The sequence below is a fragment of the Apteryx mantelli genome, chromosome 1 (assembly GCF_036417845.1).
Source record: "Apteryx mantelli isolate bAptMan1 chromosome 1, bAptMan1.hap1, whole genome shotgun sequence".
Taxonomy (NCBI): domain Eukaryota; kingdom Metazoa; phylum Chordata; class Aves; order Apterygiformes; family Apterygidae; genus Apteryx; species Apteryx mantelli.
Window position 1 is genome coordinate 70,655,329 of NC_089978.1, and position 23,117 is coordinate 70,678,445.

The following is a 23,117-nucleotide window of genomic DNA, read 5'->3' on the forward strand; positions in this document are numbered from 1 at the left end:
GGCTGTCACAGATCATATCTTAAATACACCACCATTCAAATTCTCTGATTTTTGAATCCCAAGTGAACAGAAACACAGTTTCCTGCATGAAAACAAATTGTGATGAATGGAGAAACTAAAGATCAGCACTAATGCGTATGTTTTAGGTTTCAACCCCAAATTCAGTTAATAAAAACCTGTTATATTTCTCCAAAACCTAATGGATGAAACCTCAATCAATAGATATCTAAGAAAGCAGGATAAGATCAATAACAGAGCTAATTTAGCCGAATTAAGGAGCAACATGAAGATTTTTAACGAGGAAGCAGACACCTTTGCAATAACTGCACTATGATATGTTGCCTAGCAACAAGATATAAAAATGATGTATAACGCCAGTAGCTTCTTTCACATATGAAAACAGCACCCTACCAAGACAGCTTCATAATGTACTCTTACAAACTAAAAATCCATAGAGACCATTAAAGCCTCCATCTTCTGTAATGTACTTTGTTAAACAATCATGTGTTTTTGTTAATGCAGTAAAACACTGAATTTATTTAATGATTACCCAATGATACATCAGCAATAGCAAACAGGAATGTTGCTATTTTTAAGCCTGCAGAATCCATCCCAAGATATCACACTTCTATGGAGAATAAATGCAATGAGCCGGACCCGCAGAGTGCCCAGGACAGACAGGGAGAAATACGCAAGATGGGTGTTTAACAGAAGAGAATTAAAAACACCTCCTGTCTTTGATAAAAATTAATAGTATTAGAATGCATGGGAATGCATTTGCTCCTTTCCACCGCTGTCTTCTGCAACTTGCAACCAAATGCCAGATTGTTCCCCGAATATCCCCCGCTTGTCGGTGGTGAAGGTGAGGAGGGTGCTGGGAGTGCTGCAAGGCAGCTTGTCCCTGAGCACCAGCCGCTCGGAGTGGCAACATCCTGCAGTGGGGCCGGTTTGGTGGTGGCCAGGGCCCCTTGCTGCCAGGCCAGGTGGAAGGGGCTTGCGGCCAGTGCCGGGGGCCACCTGGGGTGAGGAGCCGCGGGAGTAGCAGCTGTCACCCAGAGCTGAGGCACCTTTTGCCAGCCCCAGTTAGGAAAGATAGTTGGCAGTCAAAGTGTGAGCCCGACAGCCAAGCGGCGGTGCCAGGAAACTCGGTGCCTCATCTTGAGGACAGCCTCCAGCAGTGGGACTGGAGGGGACGGGCACCCAATGCCCTGGGGAGCCACGGGGGTCCTGGAGATGCTGGCCGGGAGTGGGGTGCAGGGGGACAATGGTGGGATGATCAGCCTCCACGACTCCTATACAACAGCAAAATCTAGTGAAGAAGATGCCAGAACGGCCCAGAGTTTAGGAGTTTAGTTTTATGGGCTCAGGTGCTTACACTGGGTTAGCACTGAGGATCCATGGGTGCTCCCAGGCCGTCTGGGAGACACTGCTGCAAGCCTGGAGCAGCCTGGCTCCTGCAACACCTCCCACCAGCCCTCGCCGAGGTCCCCATTGTGCCCTGCCTTTCCCCCTGAAAGCTGCCCTGCCTCTTGTTTTTGAGCATTATGTGCTGAATATTTCCAAATCCTGACACCTGCAGATTATCTGAGGTATGTGCTATATGTCTGGAAATGAAGCAGATGAACACAACCCTTAATCCTTCGATGATCTCATGCCTTGAATTTTAATCTCCACTCTGCCACTGATGGGCTTTTTTACCTTGAGCAAACCATGTCAGCTCTCTGCACCTCAGTCCACCCATCTGTTCAAATATATCTAGCGATGTACCCCTCTCTGGCCAACCTGTATATCATGGGATCACTGAGAGGCTGCATTAATAAGTGTTTGGATATAGGACACTTCTGGATGAAAGCAAAAACCATGCTGTTGAACAAAATAAGCGTAAATCATTCTTCCATTGAACTGTTAAAAGTATTAAATATATATAAAGGATCATATAATCCACAAATACAACAACTCCAACTGGAACTGAAACCCAGATCATTGAGATTTCAGTGTTGGGAGTGTGATAAATTCTAGGATCCCATGTTTTGCCAGCAGCAAACCTCACAGGCTAAGCAGCTGAACCTGGGTCCTGAGTTCACAGAGTAAAGGTTACATATAGTGAGGGGAGTAGAAGTAGGCATACAGTCCAGTCCAACTGCTCTGATAATTTCTACTGCAGGCCTTTGTAGGTGAAGTGCTCAGAGAAAATAGAAAGTCCCATTCTTCATGTAGTACTGGGGACTTGCAGAAGTCCCAGGTCAGGAGACAAGTATGATCAAAGAAAAGCTTGTGCAATTTTATTTAATCTAAGTAAAGGCCAACTTTTGAACTCCGAGAGAGAATTTCATTGTAAAAACATGTATTCTAAGGTATTATTCTGGGCAGTTACTTGGATTAGAGGCAACTGGAAAGATGGAGATATTGGCAAGATATAGAAAAATATATAAATATGTAAATGCATAAAGGGAAGTCAAGTGTGACTCCCTTTCCTAATTGCCTAACATGATTCCCACTAGATGCATAAATTACAGCTCCTATTAACAGCACTATGAATAATAATCAGTTTACTTTCTGGCTTGTATCTAAATATACTTTCTATATGATTTCATCTTTTATTCAGCTGTTTAAAAGCAGAACATCTAATTACAGTTCCTATTAGTCTACATTAATTTTTTTTTGCCACAGAGCATGTGATGACTGATTTTCTAAAAACAGACAGAATTTCTTAGCATATGGAAAAATCATGTTATTATTAATACAGTCCCACATGACTCTACATTTCAATTCCCTTAATTATTTAGTCATTGCTGATTATGTCTTTTCACAATTCATTATCCCATTTCCTGCAACGTGGGCATTTTATTCATTAAGTGTCAAAATGAAGGGCCTGACCTCCAGGAAGATAATCAGGAAATAAGTGGCAGATATAAAAGGTCTGGGTTTCCCTTAAGTGCTCACTTATTTCAGCAGCTATGCCATGTTTTTTGTAAGTGTTGACAGAAACTAACTGTTGTTTATTATTCCAAAAATGTACAGAACTGGCAATCTGCATGAGCTGTAAGTGCAGCTCTCTCTTTTTCCAAATGTGTGTCTTACATCAGCTGATTGTTTCTGCTGTGATATGACAATAATAGGATGGCGTAATGGCAAAGTAAAATCACTTATTATGTAACAACACAGAGTCTCATAGCCTTCAAAAAATTTGGTGGACCAGAGCGTGAACTGCAGAGAGACCAGCCAGTGCTCCACTGCTCAGGTTGATGTCAGTGTCCCCTGATGAGTTTGTTTTTGAATCTCTCCCTCTCTTCTGGTTTTGCCAACGCTAAATCACCAGGCAGCATGGTGGGGAGAACAACTGGCCCGGAGAGAAGGAAGAGGAGGCCAGGGAGAGCAGGGGAAGTTGAGCACAGGGACAGGAGCGTACAGAGCGGTGGAGCACGACTAGGCAAGGAGTAAGCAAGACCACTTTGTCAGGCAAGGGTCAGACTCAGCTGACCAAGAAGTGGGTTTTTAGTCTTTCCAGTTGCCCCTCTCTGTCTCAGCATCATTGGCTCACATATGCCCTGGCTCCTGTGCAATGCAGGGGCTTGTCTCCAGCTGCACTGACCATGAGTGTGTCGTACCCTTTAAGCACTGTACACTGCGCTGCTGTTTCCACGTGGCTTTTCACAAGGGTGGGTGACCTGACACAAGGAAAGGAGAGCTCCAGAAAAGCTTGTGAGGAGAAATTACTCCACTTTCCATTGAAAGCTGGGAGACGGTTCAGTACCTAGGACTTGGGCCCACCGATGGAGCAATGCTGGTGGAGCAAGATCTGAAGAGTAGCTGGCTCAGCAGGGAGGACTTTGTAGACCCTCCTCAGGCTGGGATGGCTTCTACAACCCAAGAGACCTTCAGCCATCACTAAATTTTGGGAGGGAACACTGTCCACTCCCTCCTGTTGAAGCAGAACTTCTGGGAAGCCAGAAACTCCTGAGCTGGGAGTCCAGGGGGCACTAAGAAGGGTCACAGCTCCAGCCTGAGGTTTATGTCCACTGGGCTGGAAAGGGATGGACCTGGGATAGCAGGCCATGAATGGTGCCTCAGCGTGTCACCAGGTGAAAAACAAGTCCACACTGCACCCAGAGGCACAAGTGTCCACCTCTGGACTCCCACACAAGCCCAGTGTCAGCCATGGGTGGGCGCAGCAGTGTCTTTAGGAAACTGAAGGCTGATGGAAAAGCATCTCCTTGAGTACCGATCACTGTGGCTTCCTATGCCTGCTGCCAAGCTGAGCTCTTCGAATGCCACAGAAAGCTGAGGAAGCTCAGCAGACAGCCACTTCCCCTTTAGACTTTAAAAGCCAACAATGAAACCTGTGAGGAACAGGGATGCTACATCAGTGCGTCTCGCTTTTTCCCCCCTTCTAACGTAGATTTTTGCCAAATTCTGTTGCAGCGAAAATATTATCGTAACACATCTGAGTAACAATTATACAGCATACTCTCACCCAGAGTAACAAGTAAAATGGGAATTTGAAAATGCTTTAATCAAGCTGAATAGCCACTAATGAAGCATGAAAATTTTGCAAAGTTGGGGCTGAATGTTTGTAGTATTTATAATATACATATAATGCATATATATGTATACCCCCATATGTGTGTGTGCATATACATAAAATGCATATATCATGTTTTATTTATGGGGGTTCTATCAGCAAAAATTAATTTGAAAGGCTTTAATAGACATTACATTAATATACAGTAATTTCCTAAATAGCCTCATAGCTAGACAAATACTTTGCCTAATGCCATTTCATTTTCTGCCAGCTGCATGTGATTTGCTTTTGATCTGGCACACACTTCGTTATACATTATTAAACAGCCAATCAGCTTGCCCCCGGAGTTAGCATGGTGCCCCCTGCTTATTTTTTAACAAATTTCCTCTTTTCTTTTGTACCAAAGTGATTAATCATTTCAGCTAACGGCGCACTGTTTATGATCTGAGTCAATGACTTCAGACCATCTTAATCTCCTGTTAGGCAGGTTTTAATATGCTGGGAATTTACTTACAAGCTTTTATTTATAGCACAGTACGCTCTCAATTTCATACAGCAACACAAACAAAACCTCCAAATAGCACTTGATTTCTGCTTTTAATGTTTTTGATGAACTTTTATGGGAGAGGAAAGCACAACCAAACAGAAACTAAAAAGGCAGCATGATAAATGCTTATTTTTCAGAACTGTCTTGGTTTTTATCCAGTTGTCTAGTGAGAACCTGTTGCCTTCCAATTTCTCTCTGCAGTCAGATCATTTCTGGTATGGGTTATTTTGTACCCTCTGGTTGTCTGCAACAGTGCTTTTAGATGACTAGCTTATTAAAGCACACTCTGGGGCTTCTAAAGTCCTTATTTGCAGCATGGTTGGCAGAGAAGCAGCTTTGATTTTTCTGTTAATATTACAAATATTTCCAGCTAACTTTAAGATCTATGCTGAAAAGGCTGACCTCTTTTCTGTGTTATAATAGTAGTTCAGAAGACTCTCTTATTAAGCCAAGTGCCTGAACATTATTGTTTTTTATTGTGCTGTAGTTTTGTATAATATTAAGGGAAATGATTTGAGGAAAGAGATAAAGCACCAAATGGATTTAGTTATCAAAAACTTTATGATATCTTAGCCTGCTGCAGAAATAGTCTGAATGGATATTTTTGGAGGGTTTTTTGTTTTCTAAGCAAAAATTATATACCCAATATAATGATCTCCATTACATGGGTAGTGTCAAGGGCTACAAGCCTGAGATATATCTGCTTAAAAAAATGTCAAATGAGGCAGAGAGACGGTGACTACAGAGCCCAGTTTGGATGAAACAGAAATGAGGTTATGGGGTCAGGGTCTGCCCTGCTTCTTTCCCAGGGATAGAGCAGGTGTGAGGAGGGCACCTGTTTTAGGGCCATGCTATGGAATTCTGCATTTCCAGTATGTCTAGAATTTCTCTTTTATTTCTCATATGCATTATAATAAACTGCTGAAACCCAGACTTTTCTCCAGAAGGAGAAATAACTCAGGCAACATCCAAGCTATAGCACAGGGGAGGGAACAGCAGTAAAGGCAGCACTCAACATTTCAGGAGATCTGTGGTCAATTCATCCAGGGAGACAACTCTGAGATGTTCTGGGGAGAAAGGAGACTGTCCCAACAAAGCTCCTTCTGGTCCTCTGGGATACAGAAGAGAGAAGAAAGTGCCAGGATCTACCTGCCTTCTCCTGATGGTCACTTCCCCAATGTTGTGCTTTCTCTTGTCTTTTTTGTATTTATTTTGACATGATTATTCTTCATCCTCACTGATCTTCATCCTCATTTAGTCTTTCTTCACAGCTCTATAGCAATACATGACTTCAGCTCCTCCACCCTCCCTCCTTTTCCTAAAGCCACACAGAGTTTTCTGTCTCTGCTCCTGAGCTTGTCTATCTCACTGCTGCAGTCTGGACGTCAATGGCTCACTTTGAGACATGCTTTCCTATGTTCCTGAGCTGTTCCCAAATGCATATGACTAGTGCAGACTATATGCTTATGTTCTCCAAGTATCTTCCCACATGCATTGCTAAATAAATGGCCAGGTGCCCAAACATAATCTCACAATGCTATTACTTGTGCCTCGTTTTTGCATTGACAAGTTTCCTATGTACCTCCCCCCCCCCGCCCAAAAAAAAAAAAAAAAAAGAATATCCTTTCATCCCTCCTTAGCTTTAGTCATAAAAAAGTTCATTGGTCCATTTCAGGAAATCGACTGGGATACCTCTGTAGTCAGTGAAGAGAGGCACCTTCAGAGGACAACTCATCCTATCCTCTCTCCCGTGACTACACAGGGAGATGAAATTCATAACTTGGATTAGATACCTATCTTCAAATAAATAAATCAAGGTGAGATGAATTACGTCTCTACTCATCACTTAATTACTTAACACAGTAGAAAACATTATTTTAAATGCTCTCGTTTACTTCACATTTCAGTAAACGTGTATAATTTAACATGTTACATTTAGAACAAGGAACTTCTCAGTGACTTCACTTTACAAATTTAATAGAAATCTATCAGCTTGTGTGGAGCTAGCGAGATGAGTAATAAATGTTACAAGAACAGCTTTAGGCATTGCATATTAATAGCTGTGGTAGGATTGACTTGCAGTGCCTTAGTTCTATGATCAGCAACAAGATAATTAGTAAAATTATCCTGCAAATTCATTATCTTGATTCCTTCCACTTGTGCATTTTATTCATTACATATCAAAACAAGGAGCTCTGCCTCCAGACAGATAATCAGAGTGTAAGTGGCAAACACAAAGGGTCTGAACTTTCTTTAAATATGCTGTGGTACGTGCGACCTTAAATAGTCTCTGTGCTACCGAGGAATTTACAATCATTATGCCAAACAGAAGAAACCTTGTCATTTTGCAGAGAAATGCTGTTTCGCATTTTATAGGCTCCCTCACACCTTAATTCTTTCTCAGGATAAATGACTTAAACATTTGATAATTCTGGAACATAATGACTTGTTTCTGGCTTAGTCTAAACTCACCTGTGAAGCTGTGCACCACTCTCCAGGCTTCTTGTCCTTCTACTGCCAAGGCTGAGACCCAGCTGAACTGACTCCCTTCAACGCAGGCATCCAAGACTTTTCTGGGGGGGGAAACTGGGGTGCAGGAAAGACACGTGGACTGATACATGCAGGGTTGTTGCCTCACTGTACAGTTAGGACATAGTCAGACATAGGAGATTAGAAGTACTCCTTGGTCACCACCTGTTTAGATGGAGTCAGATGGACCAACAGTGTTCAGTTTAGCAAAATATCTCATTCTGCAGATCGTTAGAAAATGCTTCACATTTATTACCTCCAGGAGGTTCATCTATGCCTTCTGCTCAGAATTAATGCAAAGCGTTCAGCAGGTGACAGAGGGTTAATCAGCCTATTTGTGCCTGGTTTGTGAGCTGGACTTGCATTGACTGCCTCTGACTTCAAACTCTGAGTTAGGTGCCCTGTTTTCCTAGGTTCTCGCAAGAGTCAGTACACAAAAGCAGGCTACACCATGAAGGTGATTCCCAGCAGGAACCTGACTTGTTGCACACTAGAAAATAAGTGCAGAACCTGGCCGGAGTGACCCTGCAGCCATCTGGATTCACAAATAGCAATAGGGTAGCAGAGAGACAAGCAGACGTGAACCGGAGAGGAACAGCTAGGGCAGACGGGTATACGATCAGCTAATTTTCCCTTTTATCTCTACTAACTTCATCATTTAATTCCCCTTGCTGTTGCCCTGCAGAGTGTTCCATTTTCATATACTTTAACAAAATTTAAGTTATAGGAGTCTTAAAGTGTTTTTATTTTGGGATATGGGTTTCATAAAAATGCATTCACCAACAATGCAATGAGATATGGCGGGAAAAATTTAGTAAGAGGAGCATCTTTTTTGGAAAAGTTGAGGATGAGCTCATTATAATGGAACACAAAATTATGGTTCCCCCATGATTAGGTGCCTCCTACTGGCCCCAAATCCTGCATGGTTCCTAGGATGCAATCCACAACTACCAATCTTACAGCTCATGGCCAAAATACAGTCCCTTCTGGCAGTGAAGTGGATGCAACAACATGCATCATGGACCAGCCCATTTCTGTACCTGTAGAGTTTGCTGGCACTTGCATATACTACTTAGGTGGCATGGCTTTTTCAGTGCCATCTGACTTTTGAATTAGTTTTTGCCATGTGAAGCATGTAAGAAGGGACATTCTCAAGCTGGATTCACAACCCTGCACATCCACAAAGTTATTGCAGCCAGGGGTAACTCGAGAGTACCCAAAGCGGAGGCGACCCTGGGCAGGCTCGCTCCCTCCCTGGCATCGCAGGTCCAAGAGATGGCACATAAAGTGGCACCGAAGACAAAAACTCTGCTGTGAGCTCCCTCCACCCGTCAGTCAAATCTGCATGTTTTCTGCTGGCAAAGAGTGACAAAGAGAGAGGGAGAAAAATGCAAACTCCTGTTTGTTTTGTTTTAAATCAGAACTCATTGAAATGACAAAAAAGAAGAAACAAGGAAAAAAATCTGTGAAAGCTTAAACAACAAGATATGGAAAGGTACATACACCATAGAAACAATATGGATATGGAACATCCTTTACAGAAGTGAATGTTTGATGATTTGGAGAATCTGCCTATGTATAATTTATGAATTCCTTATGGCTGTTTTTTACTGTGTAATGCTTTATGCTCCTTGTACTAAGAAGACAGGAAAAAGAAGTTAATGTCTGTCCATGAAAAGGTCAATAGTTAAAGGCTATCAGCACCTGAATAGATCTTACCAAAGGAGAACAAAAGAGTAAAGGCCATTTTTTTCCCTACCTCTCCACAGGGGTCTAGATTTGGATAGTGGAAAATCCCAAAGAAGAGAACAAAGATATCAGATATTAATCCTAGGTCTTAAAAAAAAGAAAAATCACAGAGACTAAGTGACTCATGTGAAACTCCAAGGGACTAGAGACAAAGGCAGCCTGTTTCGGGGAAGGGCCTGGGGGCATGCTTTCTTAGGGGGGGAAAAGAGCAAGGGGGATGAAAGCGGCTGCTGCCCAGGAGGGGAGCGAGCGAGGAAGCCAGGACGAGCCTGGACGCCTCCGGAAATGGCCTGGGCAGAAGCAAGGAAGCTGAGGAGCGCCAGGAAGGGATGGAAGGAAATTCAGGAAACACTATGTGCGCCCATCTCCTATCGCTTTGTTAGAGATATACACTGCTTGTCTGGCTAAAGTGAAAAAAACCCCTACTCTTGGTTTGGAATAACCTTGAAAATGTGAGGGATATGCCAAAACTGAAGAGCCTGCTCCAGCTAAGGGAGGCTTGTACACACACCAGCACTGGGGCCAAACACAGCAGGCAGGAAACTGCCCATCTGCTTGGGAAATGGTCTAGGACACCTGCAAGACCAAAATCAAGCCCATGCCCTTTTTCCCGGGAAAAAAATGTCTTTAAGCCTCCTCCTGCTTATGCCACAAAGCTGTTGCAGCTTTCAGCTTCCACATCTGATGAACGAGAGCGGGAACTGGCTGCAGCAGCAGCAACTATATTTAGCAGTCTATTCTGCTATTGATGCATATATACCTGTTCCTATTGACTATAATGAGAATTATTCTGACAAACCACAAGGAGAACAGGCCTTTTAGGATTCAGCTCTTACTAACGAAATGTCTAAGGAAAATTACCCTCTTTTTGTCCATGCTAAATTATTCCAGCTTTTCATTAATACTCATTAAGTTTCTAAGGGTTGGCATTTTTAGCAAAAAACTAGTTTTCACTGACAGAAAAAAGCCACCCAGATAAATGAAGAAACTGTTTACTCAATTTAATAGGCATAATTTTCTCTTTTGGTGCTCAATTCAACATCAGTATCTGAAGTCAACAAAGGTTGGATCAGGGTCTGCAATTTTTTTAATTGGGCTCTTCTCATTTACACTGGAATATGTTGAAATCTCAGGGTTATAATGAACCATTACATATGCGTACATGCAATGCTAGGAAAATTAATAATGTCTTGAATTTGCCTGATATTTGTTCAGCATTCATGAGTAAATAACAAATAACTTGATAATATTCATGAAAAAAGCCTGTGGAAAACCCACACAGCTGGAAAGAAACTTTTTTACTGCATGAAGCCCACTTTCTCTCCCACCAAGTTATTGTCATTACTCTGAATAACTTTTTTCCCTGAAGTGTAAAGTGACAGGCTTGCAATTTCTCTATAAAATTGCATGTTTTTTAGCCAAAGTTTGTATGTAAGCCTTTTTCTGTCTGGGCAACTTTAAGTGTAGTCGACATTCTTGTAAAGAACATATTTGTTTTTAATTAAATTAATGCTTCTGACAGCTCAGAAGCTTTCAGAAACTGTCAGAAAGATGATGGTTTATCACTGTCAGCATTATAAGCTGTACAATGGTACAATGGTCTGGAGAACCCCATTGTTTAAGGCACCATCAATAATATGTATATGAAACAGAAAAGCCTTTTCCAAGCACCTTTCTTTTGAAGCACACCTGATAGCATTTTACTGCATAATATGCTAAATCCAAAATAACTCTAAGAATGACACAATGCACCATACGCAACAAATACCATTTAACATTAATCATAAAGGACAGATATGGTTAGTCAAAACTTGTCCAGTATTCAATCAGGCTCTTTTAAACTGTTCTACTTAATGGTACTTTGAGTCCTTCAAACAAATGACTGTGTAAGGTCTTGTCTTCCCTTCAAAAACAGTTTTTACTTTTCACATTTTCAAAGAAAAAAAGCCTGTAATATGTCCCAAGTGCAACCTAATGGTTGAGAACTACAATGGAAAAAGATGTCAAAATATATAGAGTAAAAAAAACCACTAATGATTTTCAATCACAATTTTTGCAGTGATTGCTAGCACTAGTGATTTTTGCTAGCACTGTATTCTCTAGAGTCTTTGAATTTTATATAAGGCAGAACGTAGCCCAGCACATTGCATAGAAGAGCAAGACCACATCTACCCTAATAAACTAATAGGACCAGGGCACATGCCTGAACATTGGCCCACAGTTGCCCGCATCATTAAATTGTCAACACCAGTATGGTTTTGACCTGGGTCAGCTCTCCCAGACAATATCCATGCTTGGCCAGGGGCCACTCCCAGCAGGCAGCTTGGCTGGAGCAGCTCTGTTTTGTGGTTGTAAAAGAGTTTATCTGTATGGACGTAAGCCATGCTTTGTTGCTTGGCCTCAGGGCAAGAGAACAGTTATTGGTCCGTTTTATTTATAAGTAGAGCCATTGCAATGGAATATTCTTGAAAGCAATTTATTTTCCTTTTAACAGACTCCTCTTTTTTCCCACAATTTCCTTAAAGTGCTTCTGCCAAGAGAAGCTAACTCATGTGTTTCTCCTAAATATGTTTAAATAAAATTAGCGAAAATATATTTGCCTCAGCTCACAAATGAGGAAAGCTGCCTCTCTCAAGGATAAACAGAAGGACCAAAATGTGACAGAGTGGTGGGAGAGTCCCCACTGATGATCTTCAGTTGCTGAAAAGTTGCTGAAAGTCAGGCACCACACAGAAATCTCCATAGGAGTTCGTCTCCACCGAAAATATTAATGTAGGAGAAAGGAAAAGGTCCATGGCCAAAGTACATGTGTTTCCAGTAGTCAGCTGAGTGTGACATCAACTGTTGAAATCCACAAGTCAATCTAATGCAGGTTTTCAGAGATACGTCTTAACCTGGGGATATCAGTAGGTGTGTCACCCTGTGGGGTTGCAGACTGCAGGGCAAACCAGGGCTGTGTCCTTACGCTTGGGGCCTGAGGGCAATGACTGCAAAGCTCTGCCACTGCAACTGCATCATATAACCACAAACACATGCGTACTACAGGAAATCCTCGCTCTTTTTCCCTCAATCTACACCCATACCTGGAAACATGTCAAAGGAAACAGGAACATTAGCCTGGGTGGAAAATAAATCATATAGCAGCACCTAGTTACACTGCTCTGCTGACCCAGCTTCCTTAACGCCCAGTTTAATCCTGGGAGAAGCCAAACTACTTTTCAAATATTTTGCAAATTTACAGGGGGAAATACACATTGCAGAAGAAAGCCTCTGCCAACCTAGGCTTTACCAGAGGATGCTCTCATCTCAAGTCACACCTCCGTTGTGGTCTCCCTTCATTCTGGGGGAATCTAATCACAGGGGTAGAAAGTAGACTGTTTTCTAAAGCTGACAGCTGAAGGCACCAAACCCCATGCTCAGAGCAGTGTGAGTATCTGCTGTTACCCAATTTTTTTTATTCTCTCATTAGGACTGATAGGGCAAATCTTTTCCGGTATTAATATGCATAATTCTGTTGGCCTCAAAGGCGTTGTGGCAGGGATATACCAAATGAGGATCTATCTGGCCCTTTGCCATTAATAACAAGGAATCATTTCTCTGTATTGGAACAAGACGGTGATTGTGCCTCTTTTCCAGCTTTGTGAAAGACTCTAAACAGAGGGAAAAATTAGTAAGTATTTTACTATATTATTTTTGCATAGCAGAGAGGCTGGATAATTCATTCTGGATTCTCTCTTGCCTTGTCAAAATAACAGGGTGTACACACTCACTACAAAACAGCAATTTTGAAAATTAATTCTACCACATTAGCACAATAGTGTTTCACCAGCTCTTTTATACTCGCCTGCCATTTCCTTACACAAATTGGCTACTTCTGTTCTAAAAGAATATGGGTCTCTTTCCCTATACTACCATATTCAAGTTAAAACAGATCGTATTTTGCAGTATTTTCAAACGTTAATGCCCCAGTACATAATGGCTAATGCTACAACAAGTGCCTCTTTATTCTGGCATTGGTACCCTTAAGACTGAAATCGAGTCTACCTTAGAGTGGTATTTATTATAAAACTTATTCCCACTATAAGGTCTTCTAGATTGATCTCTAATTTCTACTGAACTATTTATAATTTTTGCCCTTTTAAAGTGATATTTTTTCGGTAACAAAGAGATTTATTAAATTCTAGGATTAAAATACACTGCATACAACAAATTATGCATAATACCCTGTGCCACAAACTTCAAAGTGCTTTGAGACATTAATTTCAACGACAGCAACAATAACAGCAGCAAAAATCCATGTGTGACAATTTAGGGGATCTGTTAATGTACAACTAATTAATGGTTGGTTAACTTGATCCCTGTTAGTATAGTATTTTAGAGCCATTTTACACGGTGTTCTGTACCTCAGACTCTGTATACTAGGGGTCAGGGAAGAAATGCTTACGTGTCTGGGTTTGAGGAGTGGGCTGTGAAGATTTATTGACAGTTGAAAACATCTGTGTGGGCAATAAAAAGGATGTGCCATATATGGCACCCAAACCAAGAACAGTTTCTGCTCAGATGAGCTGATGACAAGCAACAGATCACCTGGAGGGAGATGTTGATGATCTGGCAAAGCCACTCTGGGGCCAACTCCAAAAGGGATTTTTTTTTTTTTTTTTGGTAAAAGCAAGGAGTCTCCCCCCAGCCTTTTGGATGGAGAAAAGAAAAAGAGGTAATAAAGGGACTATAGAGGGAACTTAGGTGTTTCTGAATAGAGGACTAAGCACCTAAAATACACACAAAATGAGCTGCCTAAGTTAGGTATCTTTGATTTCCCCTTTTTCCCCTGTTCCCCGGTTTCCCCAGGTCATCATCAGATAGCAAATAAAACTCAGCATGTTGGGACCTGATGTCCCACTGCTCTTCTCATATCACAGCTGGGGATATGAGAACGAGGCCAGCTACTCCTTGCAACCCTCTGTGCTTGTGTATGTTCCTGAGGAAAAGAGAGACATCATCAAGAGTCCACTAAAAATGATCAGCTACCAGAGCTATCAGTGAGGTAGAGACACCTAGTTAACAGCAGACAGAGTAGAAAGCTAGGGAAATAATTAGGTTTAGTGCAATAATCAGTTAAATGTTTTTGTTAATTTTTCAGGAGTTTTCCATACTTAAAGTTACAGAAGAGCATCTGCAGGTAAGCCAGTAAGTCACATTTTGGCCAGAGTGCCGCAGGCAATGAAAGGTCAAATCTCAGCAAGCCATCTTTTACACTAGTTTCAACATAGAAGGCCATCCAAGGCATGCCTGTTCTGCAGTCATTGCAGCTTACATGGAGAAAGCCAAAATAGCTAGCTCTGGTACTGCTGCTAATTTTGCTATAGCAGCACAAGGTACTGTACAGACTGCAAATTCTCACTGAGAAGGTGGATAATTTCCAGACGGATAGCTTGATGAAGCTCCATGGTGCTGTCATCCACACTGCTAGTGGTACCCAGGCTGCCTGGATGAAAGCTAACCTAGGTAAACCACTACAAACAGCAATTGCTATAGAAAAGATATTGTACAAAACAGCTGGATGTTACAGTAGTAAGAAGGGCAGTGTACATAGGTGAGTACTGGAGGCTGGATTAGAAGGATGCTTGAACTAGTGCTTAATGTTTCTGGTTTTTAATGCTTTGGGTGAAAGAATACACCTTCCAGTTCTTGAATATGCTTTTCATTTATTTGAGTATGAAAGACAAAAAGAACAGTATTGAAGAAATACAAAGAACAGCATACATCAGCCAAAACAGGTCTTTAATTGCTCTGAAATTTAGGATACTGAAAGCAAAACAGTGCCATGAAAGCTCTTCTGAAGATTATGATGAAAATGAATGATCTTTCTCTGATACATTTTTAATATGATTCATTATTCTATTACTTTGGAATATTTCTGTATTCTACTACACCGGCCGGGAAAGGCAGTATTAGCATATTGCAGCTCCTTCCAAGTCTCTGTACCTTCTCTCCTCCCTCTCCTTCTGAACTTGCTCTGTTCCTTCCGAAACTTTTCCAGGGGTTTCCCACGGGGATCAGCCACAAAAGCCAATCAGCATTTCCCCATTAACGTCTAGGGCAGCAGTGCTGAGGGCGGCCTTTTCACCTTCCTCCTGAAGTTGCCCAGCAATTTCTTTCCAGCAGGGAGCTGCAATAATATGCTCTGCTAGCGCCAAGGTAGCTATTGATCTGCACGCCTGTACTAGTTCAGTGCGGCAAAGTGGGTCTCGTTCTGTCTGCAGGCTTTTCCCTTGGCTTTGGAAAGCAGGATGAGTGTTTGGAAACACGCTGCTGATTACCATATTTGTGTTCTGTAATTCTTCACATGTCCAACTCCACCAGGAGCTTAACTGAAGCCAGTGGGATCTTACAGTCATTAACATTTACAAGGCAGCAGTTCACAGTTGTTGAACTAACAACCTGCCTCTAAGAAACTGATTTTTCTCCCCTCTAAGTATTGACACGTGCTCCACTCACTGTGATGCTTATTCACAGTGACAGTGTGTTTGGTAGGATTTCATGTTTTCACAGGATTTGTCTTGTGCAGACAGTTTCTAATTTACCTCTGCTCTTGTTTTAATTCAATCAGCTGATGGAGTGCAGCTGATCTCATGGCACATAGGGCTGTTCAGATTTGAAAAACCCTGAATATTTGATGGGCTGATCCTTAACACTTTCTGCTAAAGAATTAGCAAGACTGCTAATGAGCAAAGGGATCCCAGGTGGGGAAGGGGAGAAATACAGAATAAGATTCGGTTTTCATTCAGTTTTTTATGTTGTTTAAAGAAGGAATAATGTGCTTTACAAACTCTGACTAGTTTCTTCACAGGATAGAGAAATTTGAGCAAGTTACTCATCAAAGCCATTGCACTTAAAATGTCAAGTTTTCAGAAGTGGATGTCTTCCCTCCCACATCCCACCCTGCCTTGTCACTGCGCTGGGCTGTTCAAGAAAATGCAGCTCCTCCACATTAGGCAGTCACGTTTGGTTTTCCTCTGGCCCTTTCTCTGTGTTCCTCCTGCTCTCCTCTGCCATCAGCTTCCAGCTGTCTCTGCATCCTGCAGCTCTCCAGGCCAAACACCCCTAACTGCGTCTGTCTCTCCCAAACTCAGTGATATCTCTCATGTCAATAACAAATAAAAAGGGAACTTGCAAGGAACATCTTCAATAATTAAGAGTTCAGATTGCCTATGGGTTTTGTTTCAACAAAACCACTACAAATCTAGGAAATCACAACCAAGACTGCAAGAATAACCAGATCAATCTCAGCCCAATTACCTTACTAACCAGGAGTCACTCACTCCCAATACACTCCCTTGCTCTTTAATTCCGCAGCAAATATACTCTCTGAGTGCATTAGATATTTGCTGCAAGTTAACTTAGTCGAGAGGTAGGACCCTTGGTACTCCCATTTTCCTCAGAATAAACACTTATCCCAAATCCCACCAGTCATAACAAAATGCAGAGTACAACACACCAATAAAAGCAAATAAAAATCAGCCAAAATTATGACTCTCATTTAGCAAGCTTGTGTTTTAGGAGAGGAAGAGGATAGGTTGAATAGATCGGCTTTGGAGCTGTTTCAAGAACTCAAGCAGCAATTCTTCAGAGCATGGTGGAATTAAGGATGTTTGTGTAGACTTAACTCTTATTTTCCACTTCAAAGTTTTCTATGATATACTCCACCTACAATGCAAAAACTTACAAGGAATTGTTTTTTATAACTATGGTCAAGTAATGAGGCTTTTCTCTTGATTTGACACTGCACATGTAACTTGGTCTTATCGGGATTATTTACATCAAAGGCTGTCTTTATAAGTTTCCCTAACTGCAAGGTGCATGTATGCAGCTAGACAGAGGAGTCACTATGGTTTGAAGAAGTTGTTATAAATTAGTGCGTGGGGTTAGATTAGGTTCAGGATTCCTGCAGTGATTATAAACTCAGCAGGAGTCCTTACAATAGCTCCGGTCTCTACAGGGCCACTGTCTTGTTAATCAGCCTCCTTCAGGACTCATAGCAGTTCTTGCTTTCTTCAGAAGCTGCAGTTTCATGCAGCATGGTCTGTCAATTTACAAAGTCTACAGAGCTCTGATATGTTTGGTAAGAATGCATCAAATAAGGTTAGTCTTAAGCTGTGGCACCCTGCTTTGCACAAGACAGCCCAAAGGTTACAAATTCTTGCTACGGTTAGGGCATGCTAAGATTTGGTGACTTTAAAGCTATGCCTAAACTGATTCTGAAGCCCAGGTCCAGATGTTGGTCCTGGCCATGTCCCAAATCCAGACTGTGACCAGATCTGGGCACAAACCGGTTCTTGCCTCCTCACATCTGCTGGGTGCCGAACATATAGGTATGCGGATGGAGCAGGCTGGTAGCACAAGAGGGAAACAGGACTTGGGGCACGCCATGGAAGTGCCTATCCCTTGGAGGAGCTGCAGCTTGAGCTGGGCAGGGAACGCACTGTACCTAGAAAGGGAGCCTCTCTTCTGCTTGGTGTTGTGAAAGAGACAGCTATAACAGGCTGCTACATTCCTTAAAAAGACATAAGCATCTTCTTTCTTTTTCTGATGCTCTGTACAGGGTAAAAAGAAGGGAGAATGGCCCTACCAACAATGAACACATTTCAGCAGGCCAGCAAGGAGCCATCTTCCAAAGGAACACATGTATTGTAGCCCTCTCGGCTTTTCAGTGCTCTGCCTTTGGACATTCGTATGGGAACTGCATATATGCTTTCTTAAAAGGAGGTAAACCTTGGCTTTACTATGTGTATAGCACCTCCAGCAAAATCTGGAAATGGCATTCTTTCTAAACAGTCTTTCTAAAAACCAGAAAATCAGTGTCAAAATTTAATGGATCTGTTCAGCACAAACAGAGGGCACAGAGTGGATGGAAAAGTCTGGATGTTAGTAAATTGTCAAGAGAGTAATTATGGCACATTGTTATTGTTGCTGTTTCTATTAATTATCAATAACAACAACCACTGCTGGCACTGATTTGCATTGCCAGAGGACCTAAGAACTGCTGTTGTACTATACAACAGGTCCTTGACTCAGAAAATTCACTTTTCAAGACAAGAGAGAGCAGATGGATATATCTGGCCTGACTGGGCACTGCAAGGAACCAGTGGGGCAACAATGCTCAGGCATGAGAAAGAGTGGGATCAGTATACCTTTGGCCCCACCTCTATTTTTCATAGTCCTTGTGGAAAAGGAGGGACTTAAGGAGGGGATCTGAAGGTAGATATGGAGGTACCTGAAAGTGTTCAGTGGCTCTTCCCAGGTATGATGGGAAGTATGGGAGAAGATAATTCATATGAAACTTAGCAACGGAGAGATGGAGGCTGGTGTCACTAGATGAGCAAAAGTGGGAATCAAAATGTCAGTCCTTACTGGTAGATTTGAGGCCTTAAAGGTGGAGACAAATGGCCCTATTTGATGTGACAGAGAAGGAGATGGCAGTGGTGAGATGCAAAGACAAATGTGATGTGGCCAAGATGTTAAGCTAGGAAAATGATCTGTGCAGCAGCATGAATGGAGGTGGGTAACATTGCATTTGTCAAAACCACAGAACAGGATACTGCAGCAATCAAGGTGGGTGATGAGGTGAATTTAGACTAGAATTATATCTGTGTGAATAAAGCGTTTCACTTCGAAAATGCTATATAAGAAACAGTCTGCAAGATTTAAACGTAGTGTTGGACAGAGAGATGCAAGGAAAATTCAGAATAGAAAGTGATATCCAGGTTACAGACCTGGGGGATGGATGGATTGGAGAGGTTAATCATGGTGACTGAGTACTTATGTAAGGACAAGAGCTAGGGAAGAAAAAGATATGATCTCTATTTTTGTCACGTTAAGCCTCAGCAGATAGCTAGACACTGATGAGAAGTGTGGCTTTCAAGTTCTAACTACACTTAAACTGCCTCCTACCTCCCATTCTGTGAGCTTGCTTTTTAGTCTGGTTAGCTTGCATCCTTTAGGTGTCCACGTCCAATCCTTCAGCCTCACATGTCCAAATGTGGTAAAAGTGCTGCCCGGCCTGCTTGCAGGTGGGTCATAGGCAGTGCCTGATGGGCAGCATGGGCAAGGTGCAGAGAAGGGCCTGCCTGTAGTCACGGCACAGGCAGCACTTCCAGGGCAAGAGAGGCATGGCTGTCCCTACCCACTCTGGCTTCCGCAACCCCGGTTTCTCAAATCTGTTCAGCTGACTTTTTTAATCTTCAACTAGTCTCTCAGGTTTGAAGACGCCATTTATCACTTAGTATATTTTAAGGTCTTCTGAAAGTAAGTTTGCAAAGGGATAACTCAGAAAGTAGGTGGTAAAGTTTTTCATGACTGGGAACCAAATCCATACCAGCACATCTTCACTGAAACCAGCAGTGTTACACTAGACATAGTTAAAGTACAAGTTATGTTTGGTGTTTTCCAGATGTAGATTCCTGTATGTTGGAAGGCTGATTACGGCTTTCGGCAAGTTAATCATAACGTTTAAGAGCACTGCAAATAAGCCCCAAAATAACATGGAAATTCAGCGCTTGCACTTGCATTTGAAGAAGCAAATCCTGCTGCAGTTCCCATGCTGCAAAGGAGTTGGGGCAAACCTGCTGAGCTAAACGCATGCTGGAATTTCAAAAGACCAAACTCCCAAATAGTTCCACATGAAGGGAGGAGGGTGGGAGGCGAGACATGGGGGATCCAGGAGCCTGCTGCTGTGTAAGACACAGGGCAGAGTGCTCTGCAGAGCAGCTCTGCAATCCTCAGAGGGAGGAAATATTCTGCCCTGCTCCTCACCTAGGTACCGTGGTAGATTTTTTCTTCTTAAGCTGCCTACTTTGGGAGGAGACAGGATTGCAGCTAGCATGATGACCTGTGCTAAACAAACACGATATCTTGGGAAAACTGCTTGTAGTGGGTTGATTTATTTCATTTTTTTATTCACAGTGAAAGAATTTTTGAATAAATTCAAAAGGGTCCTATCCATCCAAGGATGTGCTGCATGTTTCACCATGAAGCTATGTGAAAATATTTCTTGAGGAACATGCTCAAGGGAAAACAGACAAATTGAACAGCTGTGTTTCCCATTTTGAAGATGTGCCTTACAGTCCCTAGTCATACAGCCAATTTTGCTTCTTGACTAGGGTCTCTTACATGTCTATGTGCCTCCACATGGAAGGAATCAGGTCTTTCCTCCATTTCTTGGCTAACTGTACAATCTGTACTCAGCGGAAAAGACTAGCTTCCTCGACTGTTCTTTTCCACTGTCCCGCATAGAAAAGGGATAAATGAGCTTCACGTCACATCATATGCTTGGTGCATTGTGAAAATATGAAAAACTCTTGTGATTTATACTTTCTGCTACTAATTTGTAACAAAGCAACAGTGAGGAAGGCAAAGGACTGTTAAATATGCAGTTGAGTCCTACAAAAGCCTACTTTGTAAATGTTAGCTATGTAAAAGCTAAAGCTCTGCCAGTAATGTCATAAGCAATCCATCATAATCACCCTTCGATAAACTCTTTGTCCAGTTCAAGAATTAAAAGCCGTATTTAAGGTATTCATGGGGAAGGGAGAAACAACAGCCTTAATGCACTACTAAGCTCTAAACCAAATATTTATAGGCCTGCAGTTTATAAACAATCTAAAATATTTGTATAGTGGGTGTCCAAGAGATAGAAGCAAATTCAGTAATAAGGAGGTTTTACCATTCCAACCACCTTGTTTGCTGCTTTACCCACTGTTATATCAGGTTTATAAGCATTTCAGATAACTGAGTTATCAGTTTAGAAAGAGAACCCAAAAGAACATGAGTTAAAAATATATGAAAATGGTGCATTGTTTGTAAGTTTATCTGCCCCAGAAAATAGCCAATATCAAAGCTGATTCAAGCTGAGATCTATCTGGATATGTATTAATTTTCACCATGAAAATAAACTAGAAATTACTGGGATAAAAGAAATAATGAAATATGGAAATAACTGCAGATTTTGCACGTTGTCATTATATAATGGACATAATGGACATAATGACATTACATAATGGATTCTAATTAAATCCAGGTGGAAAATGACCTTCCAAGACCTCCCTTCAAAATTAAGATTTTTGACAGTCATGATTAATGGAAACATGCACTTTGCATGGTTTATAAACCTGAAACATCGTTGTACATTTCAGTTTATAATTTATCCCATTTTCTGCTTCTTCATGCATGAAGGTCAGCTGTACTGGTACAAAGTAGCAGTGATATCCAGAAGCTCCAGACGGTTGTTTTCACAGATTTTCAATTATTTTACATGGGTAAATAATTTTACCTACTTGTTCCTTAGAAAGATGACAGTCTAAAAGAGTAGTATTTTTAACAGCAGTAATTGCAATATTTTTGTTCTCTTGTCTTTTTAGAGTAACAAAATGGCACAATAACAGAATTATTTTTAAGAACTCTTACCCGCAATATTTCTTCAATGCAGCTGTTATCTCCTGTTCCACTGTCCTGTAAACAAAATGAGAAAAGAGTTTGTTTGTGTTTTAAAAAGAAATAACAAATAGCAGGTTTCAGGAATGGTTGTCATGTGAAATTTATTCAAAACTCAATTACAGCTTCGAGATGAGGCCAAGTCTTTCTAGCATCTGCAAAGTGGCAGTGTTTAAAATTCCAAATTATTCCCCATCTGAACCACAGGAAAATGTAATAATTGCAATGTTTATGTACAGTTGCAACATATTTGTATTAAATTCATAGGCTTTTGCTTATGCTACTTTTGCATGTGATTGATGCTATTTTGAATATACTGGCTATGAATGAACATAAGCAAAACACTTATTGCTTGTACATGCATCCAATATATACATTTATTTACATTAAATAAATAACATCTGTGTGTATCCTTTGTGCAGGGAAGACTCTGCAGCAATACTGCCTATGTGTAGTCTGATGAGATATAGGGTAGATGCAGCTGTGATGCTGATGGGAGAGCTGCAGAGATTGGGGCGCAGGCTGCAACACAGAGCCTGGGATAGTCAGCACCGTATTAATGAGAAGGCTACAATCTCCTAAAATGCTGACCCCTAAACCCATCCACACGGTGTGGGACTGAACTCGTGGAGGAATTCAGCTCATCTGAATTTACTGCTTACCCGGAGCGGTTCTGCAATGGGCAAATCAGAGATTTGGCAGAGCCATGCAGGGAGCAGCTCTCCCTACATGCAGCCGGTGCCTTGCCTAACTGCTCAGTTGTGTTGTCCCTGAGGACCAGGACTGCATCCAGCAAAGACAAGGCAGCAGAGGACATCAGTCTGCCATGCTATGGAGCCCCCTTCCTGCCCAGCGCGTGTTGGGAGAGAGGGCACTGGTGCTCGGTGGGGACAGAGGCGTGGGAGATGAAGGGGTCCCCCATCTCCAACAGGTCTCCACAAGGTACAGGTGGCTGCTGCATCAAGCAAGGTTTTTAGGGGGTTACTTCACCACACTTAATTCCCTGAAGATTTCCCAAAGCAAAAGAAGACTTGCTTCCTTTTGTAGAACAGAACTAACTCAGAGGGTGAAGAATGGGGCTGCAGGTCTTGTCGCTGGGGTAGAGGGGTTTCCAAAAAAAAGCTACCTCATTAATAGTTGTCCCCAAAGAGCTAGACATGGGATGAGTTAGCTCTTTGCCTCCCATTTCAAGAAAACACCTGAAGGTTCAGAGTTTCCAGGTGCCCACCTGGAGAAATATCAAAGGAATTTGATTTTCCAAAGTGCTGAGCACTTGCTGTC

At 41.9% G+C, this 23,117-nt stretch overlaps 1 protein-coding gene across 1 annotated transcript in view; it reads right to left on the reverse strand.

The window, feature by feature from the left end:
* The window catches only part of AFF3 (ALF transcription elongation factor 3), a 279,572-nt gene that overhangs the window by 156,594 nt on the left and 99,861 nt on the right, over positions 1-23,117 (reverse strand). The window contains exon 4 of the mRNA XM_067309821.1: positions 21,810-21,854. Within this exon, the coding sequence (XP_067165922.1) occupies positions 21,810-21,854 (45 nt within the window). The remainder of the gene's footprint in view (positions 1-21,809; positions 21,855-23,117) is intronic.